The 14,523-nt window shown below is 42.6% G+C and overlaps 1 protein-coding gene across 1 annotated transcript in view; it reads right to left on the bottom strand.

Annotated features, from left to right (window-relative positions):
• Positions 1-14,523, bottom strand: part of CILP2 (cartilage intermediate layer protein 2) — a 38,023-nt gene that overhangs the window by 7,087 nt on the left and 16,413 nt on the right. The window contains exons 5-7 of the mRNA XM_087704887.1: positions 8,468-8,626; positions 2,758-3,072; positions 448-556 (exon numbers count right to left, since the gene is read on the bottom strand). Coding sequence (XP_087561013.1) covers positions 448-556; positions 2,758-3,072; positions 8,468-8,626 — 583 coding nt within the window. The remainder of the gene's footprint in view (positions 1-447; positions 557-2,757; positions 3,073-8,467; positions 8,627-14,523) is intronic.

Genomic DNA, 14,523 nt, shown 5'->3' with positions numbered 1-14,523 from the left:
CTTCCTCAGCCTGAAATCTGGGCTGCAAAAAAAGAAATGATCACCAGATGGCAGCAAAGAGATGCAGAAAACTCTTAACTTCGCTTCCACCTGTCAGGGATCCAGTTTTTCCTGTTTGCCAGCACCAGCCCTCAGTCTCCTCATCTGCAAAATGGTGCATAGCACTGACCTATCACACAGGGCTGCCTGTTGGGATTATTGCTGGCTAATCCACAAGTTCCGGTTTAAAAACAAGAGTGAGTAATGCAAGTTCCAAAGTTATGATACCTCCCAGGACTCTACAGCAAAAATGATAGTAGCAAGGGAAAGTGGTCAAGGACTTCTTCTTTTTTTTGTTCCCTCCATCATTTCAGCTTTTTATTCCCAGAGAACGAGGCAGACACAGGCTTAAGTTCCACTATGAGTTTTCTCTCTGCTCTCCTGAATTCCACCTGCAGCATGACTCACCAGTAATATTTTTGGGGTTCAGGGGTGCCTTGGGCACTGCAGCAGAATCTCACTTTTTCTCCAACCATCCTCACTTTTGATTCAGGGCTGGTCACCATGTAAAGTTGTTCTGCCGTGAACGGGAAGGGAAGGAAAGGGAAGGAAGAAGGAAGACAGAAGGGAACGAAAGAGGAAAGAGAAGGGACAAACAAAAATATTAATCTGACCAAAGTGATTTGAGATTTGAGATTTATTAAATAGCAATAGCAGTTAGACTTATATACCACTTCATAGGGCTTTCAGCCCTCTCTAAGCGGTTTACAGAGTCAGCATATTGCCCCCACAGTCTGGGTCCTCATTTCACCCACCTCGGAATGATGGGAGGCTGAGTCAACCTTGAGCCGGTGAGATTTGAACTGCTGAACTGCAGATAACAGTCAGCTGAAGTGGCCTGCAGTACTGCACTCTAACCACTGCGCCACCTCGGCTCTTACATTTATATGCCACCCTTCTCCCAAGGACTCAGGGCGGCGTACAACAATTAAAAGGAAACACATAATATAAAGTTAAAAAAAAATTAAATGGAATATCCCAAACCCAATTAAAATTAACAATACAATTTTTTTTAAAAAAAAAAACGAATTAAAATTAACAGCGATCAATACTTTATTTTGTTTTGTTCTGGCCAGGCTGGCTTGCTGGAAAAGCCAACTTTTTAGGGCACGTCGGAAGGACCGAAGGTCGGGGATTATACGAAGCTCCGGGGGCATTTCATTCCAGAGGGAAGGCGCTCCCACAGAGAAGGCTCTCCCCCTGGGGGTCACTAGCCGACACTGTCTGGCCGATGGCACCCTGAAGTACCTTTGTCTCACTAAAAACAAGCAATTTATGGATGATGAGTTTTCCCTTTGCCTTCCTTCAGTGTTTTATGGGTTTGCTATGCCTCCAAATTGCCTAGCCAACTTCCAATGTAGCTAGGACATCTCCGATATTAATTCCAGAATTGAATTCTGTGTAATTTGTCAGTTTTTGTGAGTTTCAAGGAAGTGTTACACAACTAAGTTTATATCTAGCCGATGCAGTCACATCATATACTGTTTCACAAGGTCAGGCGATTATTATTTTTTCTGGCCAAGTACAAACTCAAGTCTGCTTTTGGATTGCCTCACCAGCCAATCTATTGAAAAAAATGGGTTAATTCAGTAGCCGGGTTCAGTGTCTTTGACCCAGAGTTCAGTTGAAATGCCCTCTACCCAGGGGTGGGCTCCTGCGGATTCACACAGGTTCGGGAGAACGTCTAGCTAAAAATCTGCCCAGTTCAGAGAACCCACAAATCTCACCCTTGGCTGGCCACACCCACCCTCCCAGAAGTTCCCACACTGCCCGTTTGGGATGCCAGTTAAGTACGTGGCCTGTGCGGAGGCTCAGGGAGGGCAAAAAATGGGCATACCAGAAGTTCTGGAGGGTCTCACCCTCCTGGAGGCTCAAGGAAACCCTCCAGAGCCGGGGGAGGGTGAAAAAAGACACACACACACTGGTGGTGCAGTAGGCCCACTAGGCCATGCCGACCATGGCTACGGCCACCCAGCAACCGGGCAGAGAACCCTTTGCTAAAGTTTTTGAAGCCCTTCCAACTCTGAGCATAAACTCTGCTGCCCTCGGTGCCACTTCCAGTGCTGCCTCTATAGTCTCTATTCCAGTCTTTCTGCCAGATTGCGGTGTCTTGATTTCTTGCATTCGGAGAATATTAGTGGTTAAGTTGCTGGCCATGAGTTCTAGTCCTGCCTTAGACATGAAAAGCCAACTGAGTGACTTTGGGCCAGTCGCCCTCTCTCAGCCCAACCTGACCCACAGGGTTGGCGTTATGGGGAAAATAAGAGGAGGAAGGAGTATTAGGTATGTTTGCTGATTTGAATTATTTATAAATCATAATGAAGATAAGATTACAAAAGTCAAATGAATAACCATTAATGAGACCCATGGGTTTAGCCCTTTATCAAAATCTGTAACTAACTGATGTAAATTGTAAATGTAATTGTAAATGTTCCAACACTGGAAGTTTTTAAGGAGATGTTGGATAACCATTTATCTGAAATGATATAGGGTTTCCTGCCTAAGCAGGGGGTTGGACTAGAAGACCTCCAAGGTCCCCTCCAACTCTGTTATTCTATTCTAATCTATAGGGTGGGTGGGAGCTGCACAATAAAGCAATCTTCCCATATTTTATTGCGGGGGGGGGGGACTTCCTTCAGCCTGCAGATCAGGAATACGTAGTCCTCGACTTACGACCATGATTTTCCCACTCCCAGCCTGGCTCCACAGTGCACTTACCCAGTCTGTGGAGTGTGATCTCCACCAAAGAGGTCCCAGAGCCATTGACTACAGGTGAGGCGCTACCTGGTGCAAAGCGCTCAAGCTTAGCAGTGACGTTGGTGCTATTGCCAGCACAGATGCCACGGATGGTGAACTGACCCCAACGATTGCTTTGGGCCAAGGCGGTGAGAGGCTGGTCTGCCAGGGCTATTGGGACATCGGCAAGGGGCATCCCATCGGCCCGCCGTACAGTGCCCAAGAGTGTGTGGTTGGGACAAATGCAGCCAGTACAGTCCTTGTTGGGGATGCCGATGGCGCAGCTAAGCTGGCAAGCTAAGAAGAGAGAGCCAAGAGGGTGCATTAAGAGTCAGGTCTTGTTAGTGAAGGGGAGGAGCAAATGAGGATTTATAATGGGGGTGTCAAACTCAAGGCTTGGGGGCAAGATCCGGGCCCACAGGGTGCTTAGATCTGACCCATGGGGCCACTCTGGAAGCAGCAAAGGGCTGGCCCATGGTGCCTGAGCGAGCAAAGATGGAGTTCGGGCGGGCTGCAAGAGGTTCTCCCAAGCTCCATTTTCGCTGGCAGTGGTTTGTAGGAGTCCATCGCAGGCAAAAACGGAGCTCTGTTTTCCCTGGCAGAGCGCTCAGGCCACCACGGGTACCCCTGAGACATCGAGCTGGCTATGCCCCCCTGGCCATGCCCCCTCCCCCATGAGGTCAAACACAACCCTCAATGAAACTGCGTTTGACACCCCTGTTTTATAAGGAACTAGCTGATGACCCGCCATTGCCCAGGTATTTATAGATATCAAAGTGTTTGTCTGACAGGGAGACATTGAGAGGGGCCTTTCTTCCCCCTACTCCCATGCCCATCATCCCTGGCCTCACACTTCTCCTCCCATGCACTCCTCTTTCCCACCCTGTCTATGATCCTGGCACTTTGCCCGAAATCCATGCGGCACGTCCCCATTGGTCCACTGGAGAATGAACGTCATGGCTGGCTTTCCAGAGGAAGCTGTGAAGGAACTGACTTCACAAACCATTGTTGCTCTAGACACCACACTCGCTCTGCTTAAGGGCCGAGGTTCTCTCTTTCGCCTCCCATGACATCATAAACAATTGCCACTCTAGGATGCTGCACTCGCTCTCCTTAACGGGCCAGGCGTTCCAGAGTTGTGCTGGAAGACACAGACACACACACACACACCGAGGTGTCTTACACACACACACGCGCATACACACACATACACCAGTATTTGTTTCCAGAGGGTAAGTTATCTGTGTACCAAGTTTGGTTGAAATTGCTCAAGACACTCCAGAGTTATGCTGGAAGACACACACACACACACACACACACACACATACACACACACACACACATATCCCAAGGGTGACTCCCCACACAAACACACATTATTTGTTTCCAGAGAGTAAGTCATCTGTGTTCCAAGTTTGGCTGAAATTGTTTGAGGCGTTCCAGAGTTATGCTGGAACACACACACACACACACACACACACACACACACACACACACTCACACACACACACACACATTGCCTATTGGCCTCAACAATCTGGCTCCTCATTTTACCAGCCTCGGAAGGATGGCAGGTTGAGTCATTCTTGAGCCCCGTCAGGATCAAACTCCTGGAGTAAACATGGAGTTAGCAAATGTTGCAAAATGAGGAATGCTGGGGGCACCTTTCTTCAGCCAAAGACGAAAACTGCATATCCTGCATCTGATTACCTATCTTGAGTTTTCCTCCCCCCTCCCGTTCAGGGATAATTTCTTCCCTGGCAGATTGCTTGACAACCTATCTCTTCCTAAACTGCTTTTCTTTTTCGTACAGGCTATGCTTCCCTGAAAGCTGCAAATCAACTCAGCTCTGTAATCATGATTAGTTAATTAGCACCCAGGCACAGCTTGTGCTGCTATCTGAAATTGCCATGATCCTCCTTTTGTATCCTAAGCAGCTTGGAGCACTTTTAAGCTTGCTGGTACCAAGGCAAACCTTTCAATATGTATTCGCCGTTGTGTGCTTGCAATCTCTTCCTTTTGCAATGAGCAGAGATGCAAACATTGATTTCCCCTTGCTAATTATGCCCCTAGAACAGGGGGGTGGGTTGCTACGGCATTACTACCGGTTCGGCACACAAAAATGTTTGCGTGCGCTCGCTTCGCTCACGTGGCAAATGTGCACTCCGCACGCAGGAACATTTGCACCTAAAAAGGTCTGTGCATGCGCACAACGTTAGAAAAGGGGGGAGAGGGGGGGCTAATTTTTGTTTAGAATATGTTATAAAGGTTTAAGGCTATTGGATGACTCTGTAGTAATTAATGAAATGCCATTAGGTGGTTGTGTTTTTAACTATGGATTATTCTAGGCAAAAGGACACTAAAACAATTTCAGTCAAATGAGAACTACAATATGTTGAAAGTAAGACTCATTAAGAACTTTGACATTTGGAGGGCGGGGCCGAAGCCATGACGAGACGACGTGCGATCTCAAAGCTCTGAGATCGCAGTCGACACTTTTATTACTGGGGGGTCCCATCGGACCTAAATCATCCTGAAGAGATGATGAATAGGAAGATTACGTCTTGCTGATCTCGGAGATATCGCAAAATCTCCGAAAGAAGCAAGAAAAGGTCTTCAAGCCGGTAATAAAAATTCCAGTCTTTTGTCAAGACTGACAAAGTCAGGGCGGCCTCAGAACGGAATGATGTGGAAAGAGAAAGTGTTTCCAGCTGGTGAGAAACTTTTATTGTTTTTAAAAAAACGGACTACCTATAAAACCTAAAAACCAACTTAAATCAAAGAATAGAAGAACTTAGCGGCGAATTTGATCTTTGTAATGGTTCTGGACAGTGGTTATCTTACTTCTTAAATGCTATTTACATGGATTGAATCTAAGCAAACCTTTTTCAAACGGATGAATTAAGCTTTCTTCTTCTAACATTTCTTTGTGACTTTCTGCAAGCTACAGATTGATTGTTTTGACTTCGACATTGCAAGGTTTTACTGCCTGGCTGTTTGGCTTAAGATCTGATAAGATTCCACAGTTGTCCCTTTGAAGTTTGTTTTCGCTTACAGAGAGTTTGTGAATATATGTTTTAATCTTGCTGATCTTCTAAGAAAAAAATAACTGTTTATGAATATGGCATCCGCAGAGTTTTTGAATTTGCAAGGAATACTTTTAGAACTGCAAAAATTATTAAATACAGAGGAAACTATTGAGAGAAAATTGGAATATTTGGAGCATTTAACAATAAAATATGATGAAAAAACTGAGGATGTTTTTCAAATACAAAATAAGGAGATTGAAATTCAAAAAACTGAAATGGAAGACGAATATAAAGAGACTGTTGATATTCACGGCAATTGGTTTATTTCTGAAAAAAGAAAGAATGGAATATTGAAAGAGGAATTAAATGGAGAGAAAATTTATTTCAAAGGATAGGACATAGAAGAAGAAGAAAACATTAAAGAATCTATGGACTATGAAATACTATTTGCAAAATATTTGATAACACTGCTGATAATTAAAGACAAGCTGAACAAGGAAACAGAAAGAGGGTGTCAAGACTACATGAGAGATATTACAAGCAAGGAGTTGCTAAGAGGAGTCCATACAGATTTGATCAAGAGGATGTTTGGAGGACTGGATCCACAAATGGTAGAAGACATTAGATTGTTTTGCTATTGGAAAGATACAGGCTGATAGATGGAAGAGTATAATTTAAAACTAGCTAAACTTAGTTAAATTTAGTGACAATAGGTATAGTTAAATAAAAATTGATAATGATAGTAATGTATACAATGTCTAGTGTTATGATAAGTAATAATTGGATAAGAATATTGAATGTTACCCGTGAAGGGAAGTCTAGAAATACTTTTGGACTATATATAAAGCTTATTAGTAACAGTAACAATAAAAAAGAACAAAATTAGACACAGCTAAGTTTTAATTATTAGGGGGGAAATGTTATGATATAGGATATAGTTAAATAAAGAAAGGATAATGATAATAAATTATATACATGTATGGGTATAATATAAGGGAATTGGATGTAAATGGTAAACAGGGATTTGGAAAGGAGGATTAGAAAATTTTGGTATTAAATATTATGGATGTTTAGCTAGAATAGGATATGAGGATTTAGCAATAGCAATAGCAATAGCAATAGCAGTTAGACTTATATACCGCCTCATAGGGCTTTCAGCCCTCTCTAAGCGGTTTACAGAGTCAGCATATTGCCCCCAACAACAATCCGGGTCCTCATTTTACCCACCTCGGAAGGATGGAAGGCTGAGTCAACCCTCAGCCGGTGAGATTTGAACAGCCGAACTGCAGAACTGCAGTCAGCTGAAGTAGCCTGCAGTGCTGCATTTAACCACTGCGCCACCTCGGCTCTAATGTTAATGGAGGATTTTATAAATAAGTAAATGAATTGCCAGTATGTGGTTATGTATTAAATCTTGGTATATTTTATGATGAAGGACGTTTAAATAATCATAGTCAAATAAAAGTGGAGGTATAATGATGGTAATATAATAAATATCCGAGTTAAGATATTAGAGTTAATTGTGCTTGCTTCGGCAGCACATATACTAAAATTGGAACGATTAGAGTTAATATGAATTATATTTGATGATGGTGGAAGAGATGCACATAAGCCTTTTGTAACCAACTGATATACTTTCTACAGTATGTAAAGAAGGAGGATTTGTATGTTTGTTTTGAAAATAAAAATATATTTTAAAAAAAGAACTTTGACATTTGATATGAATGTAAGTAATGACTGTGGAAGAGATGCACGAAATCTAATTATAACCAATTGACACACTTTCTACAAGATGTAATGTAAGATGATTATTTTTTGTGTGTGTTGTTTGTTTAATAAAAAAAATTTTGAAAAAAAAAAAGAAAAGGGGGAAAAATCAAATTTTTGCAATGAAGATTGTTCTGCGCATGCACAGAACCAAAAATCAAGATGGCGACACTGACGATAGAACCGGTTTGGGGGCGTGGCAGGCCACGTTATTAGCTACTCGGCCGAACCCATCCAAACCGGTAGGAACCCACTTCTGCCCTAGAATCAAGGTGAGGATTTCGAAGGGTGGGGGAAAGGCCTATATAAGATTTGCCTCCTTCTTCCAACTTTCTCATGAACTGAATTTGGGAATACGAGCCTTCCCTGCTGTTAGGGCTCCTCTCTGGCTAATTGGGCTTGTGTCCTCATGACATTGTAAGTATTTAGGAGCAATTTCTTCATCTTTTCTAAGATTTATTAAAGTCCCGGCTTCTCTCTTCGGTATTCCTCCTGCAAATTCTAAATTAAAACGTTCGACATGCCGATTAACAGAAACGTTGCCTTTAAGAATTTGTGGCGGGGACACTGAGGGTCACAAAAAAGAGTGGTACGGTGGCCTAGATGTAGAGCTCTCGCCTCACAACCAGGAGGCTTTGAGTTCAATCCTAGGTAGAGACAGATATTTCTCTCTCCGGGCACAATGAGAATATATCTGCTGAACAAAGCTCCTCATTGGCGACAGGAAGGGCATCCGGCCCATAAATGCTCTGCTAGCTCCATTCAGTTGCCCAGACTCCACCTTGCAAGGGATTATTGGGGGGGTGTCGTTAAATGATGACAGTGAGGGCCACAGAAATATGCATACGAGTCACACAATAAAGGTTAAATACAGTCAGAGAGATTCATGCCATTACCTGGACAAGATATGTTGGCGCATATCTTCACCTCCAAGGGACGCCCCACACAATGTGAGTGCTTGGTTTTTTGACAACTTCGACGCCTCACTTGCTTCCTACCACTGCCGCATGTTTTTGAGCAAGGACTCCAGGCTCCCCATTGGCTCCATTGGAGTTCTGAGGGTAAGAAAAGCCACTGGCATTAATAATCAGTTGTGCATTTGCCTTCATGGAACAACCTATCCAAAAGTTTCTGAAACTGGCATACCTGACATCAGCCCTATATATTTTTACTTGGACTGAGTCCTTTGGAAATCCATAGCTTTGGTGCTCTCTGAGCTGAGTTAGATTAGATTAGATTAGATTAGATAAATTTATTTATAGGCCGCCCTTTTCCCTGAGGGGACTCAGGGCGGCTTACAACGTATAGGGAAGGGAGTACACACAATGACATATAAAGACAGTACGTAATTAAAAATAGAAGCAACATTCATTCATCATTTGGGAGGGGACGGATTATAATCTTTCTTGCAAACATTTTATTACCCCACTAGGTAACATCATCAGTGGTAGCAGTGATGATGTTACCTAGTTGGGTAATGAAACCTCCCAACTCAGATAGCGCCAAGGACCCCACAGTCCAACCTTGAGCTGCAGATGTTTCTTCTATTGCCAATCAATACAGGAATAGCAATAGCAGTTATAGCAGTTAGACTTATATACCGCTTCATAGGGCTTTCAGCCCTCTCTAAGCGCTTTACAGAGTCAGCATATTGCCCCCAACAACAATCCGGGTCCTCATTTTACCCACCTCGGAAGGATGGAAGGCTGAGTCAACCCTGAGCCGGTGAGATTTGAACAGCCGAACTGCAGAACTGCAGTCAGCTGAAGTAGCCTGCAGTGCTGCATTTAACCACTGCGCCACCTCGGCTCTCGACTCGAAGCCCTCGACTTACATCAGTTCATTTAGCGACTGCTCAAAGTTACAACAGCGATGACAAAAGTGACATGGCCATTTTTCACACTTACGACCGTTGCAGCATCCCCGTGGTCATCTGATTTACATTCGGATGCTTGACAGTTGATTCACATTTGTGACGGTTGCACTGTCCTGGGGTCAGGTGACCCCCTTTGGCGACCTTCTGACAAGCAAAGTCAATGGGGAAGCCAGATTCATTTAACAACCGTACTATTAATTTAACAACGCCTGGGATTCACTTAACAAATGTGGCAACGCAAATTGAAACAAACAACGGGGCAAAACTCACTTAACAAATTTCTTAGCAACGTAAATTTTGAGCTCAATTGTGGTCGTAAATTGAGGACTACCCGTAGCTTATATGCCTGTGGAGACATGCATAGAATTGTGCTTCGAAATCCGTGATCAAGAAAACTCGGGGATTACCTTTGTCCCCGTTTATTTAGAAATCTCACGAAAGAGTTTTAGTTGAGGTGTGTCTTCATATAAAACCATGCCACTTTTCTTAAACAAAACAGAGGTCCACGGGAACCCATCACTAAAAAAACCCACCCGTTTTATTATAATCATTGTGAATGCGTATTATACTGATGTTCTTCAGATTTTACGGTGATCCCAACCTCAAGGAAGGATTTGAAGATTACTTTGGAAGGTCAGATCTCTTGGCACAAGGAACATTTTGCCTCTTAAAGCATGAACATTAAGGTGGCTTTAGGCAAAGTGCCCTTTTTGCATTGGCAAAGCTCTTTTGGAACAGCTGACAGAAGTTCCGTTTTTATTCTCCTTCCTCTCCAGCCTCTACTCCCAAACCACAAACACATTTCTTTTTTTGTTACAAATGTATTCTATGACTTTTGCACACACACACACACACACACACACAAAATGTGTGCGTTAAACCAAGTAAAAGTTCAACATCTCTCCCAACCCATTTTAGAACAGGAATTCTTGCTCCTGAGAAGGTAAGCAAAAAGAGACAAGCAGTTGGCTTGCTTCTCCAATCCAAAACCACCCAGACCCACATTTTGAACAGAGAAAATGCTGGAGTTTTTATTCCCTAAAAGAATGTGTGCCCAGCAAGTTATTAAATGTCACTAGAGAGTTGTATCATGTTTTTAATCATTCCGAATAGAGCTGGAAGGGACCTTGGAGGGCTTCTAGTCCAACCCCCTGCTCAAGCAGAAGACCCTACCATTTCAGATAGGTGGCTGTCCAGTCTTTTCTTAAAAGCCTCCAGTGATGGGGCATCTGCAATTTCTGAAGGTAAACTTTTCCACTGCTTTATTGCTCTCACTGTTAGGAAGTTTCTCCTTAATTCCAGGTTGCTTCTCTCCTTGATTAGTTTCCATCCATTATTTCTTATCTTGCCTTCTGGTGCTTTGGAAAATAAGTTGAATCCCCCCCCCCACTTCTTTGTGGCAGCTCCTCAAATACTGGAATACTGCTATCATGCCTGTTAGGAATATAATTCTAATGGTTGGGTTGGCAATATATAAATCATGTAACAATGTTGCACCTGTTTCTTTAAACCAGTGTTTTCCAACCTTTTTTGTGCAAAGGCACACTTTTTTCATGAAAAAAATCACGAGGCACACCACCATTAGAAAATGTTAAAAAAATTTAACTCTGTGCCTATATTGACTATATATAAAGTAATTTTCCCACGGCACACCTTACACTATGTCACGGCACACTAGTGTGCCGCGGCACAGTGGTTGAAAAACACTGCTTTAAACCATACTGTAAAATGTGATTGGTTGCTGTTTTTCCTCAATCAGCCATAAGAGGGAGCCAGAATGACTGTTAGCTCTCTCTTCTTTGGATGCTGGGCTGATCTGATCTGAGTGTTTTAGAAGCTGGCTGTTAGAAAGTGCCGTGAGCTATTGTAAGTTTTGCAACTGTTAGCATACTTTGTGTATCGGACTGATTATATGATACCAGACTATATTATTTGGATTATCTCTTAACTGAAAGACATTGATGACTGACTGTCTTATCCATGTATGACTTGGACTGTTTGATGGACTCTGATACCTCTATTTCCACGAAAGTAAAAGCCTATTTAAACTGCAGTGTTTCTGTATGCTGGTTTGTGTGTTCTCCAACACAACTCTCACAACGCTTCGCTGAACGTACTCGCTCTCCCAACGGGGAGCTTACCTAACAATGCCCCCCCCCAATCCTTTTTTGGGGGGGACTAGCCAAACCCAAATCCTGCAATCTTTCTTCATATGTTTTAGTCTCCAGGCCCTTAACCATCTTAGTTGCTCTTCTTTGCACTTTTTCCAAAGTGTCTGTTTATATAAATTTTTATTTATATATGTATTTGTCCCTTTATAGATATACGTTGGTCAGATAGATTGGAGTGGCAAAGGAGAAGAATGTTTAGCACCAACTTTTGAGTAGAGAAGAAATAGGAGGTACAAAATTATAATGAGGAATGCGTGCTCAACTCTGCTTTTTTTCTCCCTTCTGTTCTTCCAATTCCATTTCCTTTTGAGTTGGGACTTTTCTTGTACAAATCTAAAAGCAGGAGTGTCTTAATCGTGGCTTTTGCATGCCACTTTTTAAAGACTCAAGAGCAAGACTATAATGTAGTAGCAAAAATGACAATGACTGTGAGAAAAGAGGAAGGGACAAGCTCTTAAGCCCACAAAACACAGCACATAAGAAGAATAGAATAGAATAAACAGAGTTGGAAGGCACCTTGGAGGTCTTCTAGACCAACCCCCTGCTTAGGCAGGAAACCCTACACCACTTCAGACAAATGGTTATCCAACATCTTCTTAAAGACTTCCAGTATTGGAGCATTCACAATTTTTGGAGGCAAGTTATTCTACTGGTTAATTGTTCTAGCTGTCAGGAAATTTCTCCTTGGTTCTGAGTTGCTTCTCTCCTTGATTAGTTTCCACCCATTGCTTCTTGTCCTACCCTCAGGTGCTTTGGGGAATAGCTTGACTCCCTCTTCTTTGTGGTATCCCCTGAGATATTGGAACACTGCTCTCATGTCTCCCCTAGTCCTTCTTACTGTAAAATACATTATGTTAAAAATATTAAATAAGTTCAGGAAGAGGAAGCAAATAAATAGGAATACATTCATTTTGGCAAAATGATACTTCTTTATTCATCGATATACCACCTTAGCTCTAGGAACTGCAGGGTTAAATAATATTCCTTCTAGTTCTTACCTTCACCTTAATCCAATAATGTAGATTAGATCCTGGAGAGAGACTGGCCTCAAATCACCTCAAATCAGTCTAATAGGACCTTTTCTGATCAACCCATTTTATTAAAAAAATACATGCTATATAACAACTCCTTTATTTTTGGCTACCAAAGATTAACACAGCTGTCTTTCTGCAGTGTTGTTGTCCTGCAAATCCACTTTCATACTGGCTACATTACACAAATATAGCAGGATTTTGGCCAGTCACTCTCTTGTAGCCCCAACCCATCTCACAGTGTTGTTGTTGTGGAGGAAAAAGGAAGTAGGTGTGTTTGCTGTCCTGGGCAAATTAAAGTTGATAAAAGTAATAAAGGGGAGATTAAAAAATCTAATAAAATAAAATAAATACACTGGCAGGATTAAACCCCTTGTCCGCCTGAGGTTTAGAAGGAAGGAAGACGGAGTAGCAAATCACACAGGGCAGCAATGGGAAAAACTTTATTTGTTCAATGTTTTTATTGTTAGTGGCACATGCTTTTCTCACTTGGAACCCCTTGTCGGGCATCACAAGTCAGCTGCCATCCCTGGAATCCCCATCACCAGCTTCAAGAAAACACACTGTGCCGGGCTGATATTTTGGATCATTATTATTATTATTTTTTTACAAAGAATTTAGACAACGTTGATAGATGTGTGTGTACTTAGGGTCAAATTCACCTCTTAGCCCCATCAGAACAAAGGATCGAGTGTCAGACCTTCTGGACAAAAAAATGTTTAATGCTTGCCCAAAAACGTACTTGGCAGGAAACCTTGGCAGGGATCATGTTAATTAGAAAGGAATTGCTTTGCCCGTAAAAACAGAAGTTCTCTGGCCCTTTGAAGACCGCAAGGCCATTGCTGACATTCCTTGCAGGTGATGTCTTGACCCCAGGCCTGGGCGTGGTAGAGCTGTGTTGTTGACTGCCCAGGCAAGTAGAGAGTTCTCCTTTCTTGAAAAAGGTCAGCGGCTTCACAGAGAAAAATAATAATCTAGATGGCATTTCAGACCTTGAGATCCAGTTTAGAATAACAGAGTTGGAAGGCACCTTGGAGGTCTTCTAGTCCACCCCCCTGCTTAGGCAGGAAACCCTGCACCACTTCAGACAAATGGTCATCCAACATTTTCTTAGCCGAGGTGGCGCAGTGGTTAGGGTGCAGTAATGCAGGCCACTTTAGCTGACTGTGATCTGCAGTTCAGCGGTTCAAATCTCACCGGCTCAAGGTCGACTCAGCCTTCCATCCTTCCGAGGTGGGTGAAATGAGGACCCGGACTGTGGGGGCAATTTGCTGACTCAATTTGCTAAAAATCTGTAAACCGCTGAGGCTGAAAGCCCTATGAAGCGGTATATAAGTCTAATTAATAAATAAATAAAACTTCCGGTGTTGGAGTTTAGGGCAGTGGTTAAGTCATCAAGCTAGAAACGTGGAGGCTCTGAATTCTAGGCCTGCCCTAGACCCAAATCAGTTTGGGTTACCTCGGGCCAGTCATTCTCTCTTGGCCTTAGCAATGAGACAATGGCAAACCACTTCCAAAATCTTGCCAAGAAAACTGCAGGGACTTGTCCAGGAGTCAAAAGACACCAAAAAAAATAAATAATATTTGAATTCTGAGACAGGATGTGGCTGGGAAAATGTCAGGGGTTGAAATAAAAAAAGGAGGCGAGGGAAGAGTAATAAAATATTTCTTCATTTTTGTAATAAGAAAAACCATAGAAACTTTGTCCAAATATCTACGAAAATTCTCAGTCATCCAGGTTATGGTTGTCCCAAAGGTGTTTTTTTTCAAGAGGCAACTGGACTTTCTAGAAGCACCTTTGGGACAAACTTTATCTAAATTCTTTGTCAGAAATGATTCCAAAATATCTTAATCGCCACCAGATCCCCACCCTG

Source organism: Thamnophis sirtalis, unplaced genomic scaffold, assembly GCF_051295495.1.
Source record: "Thamnophis sirtalis isolate CommonGarterSnake01/CBP01778 unplaced genomic scaffold, rThaSir2_p1.2 scaffold_1, whole genome shotgun sequence".
Classification (NCBI taxonomy): Eukaryota; Metazoa; Chordata; class Lepidosauria; order Squamata; family Natricidae; genus Thamnophis; species Thamnophis sirtalis.
The sequence above is the reverse complement of the archived record's forward strand: the minus strand, read 5'-3'. Positions and strand labels throughout refer to the sequence as shown.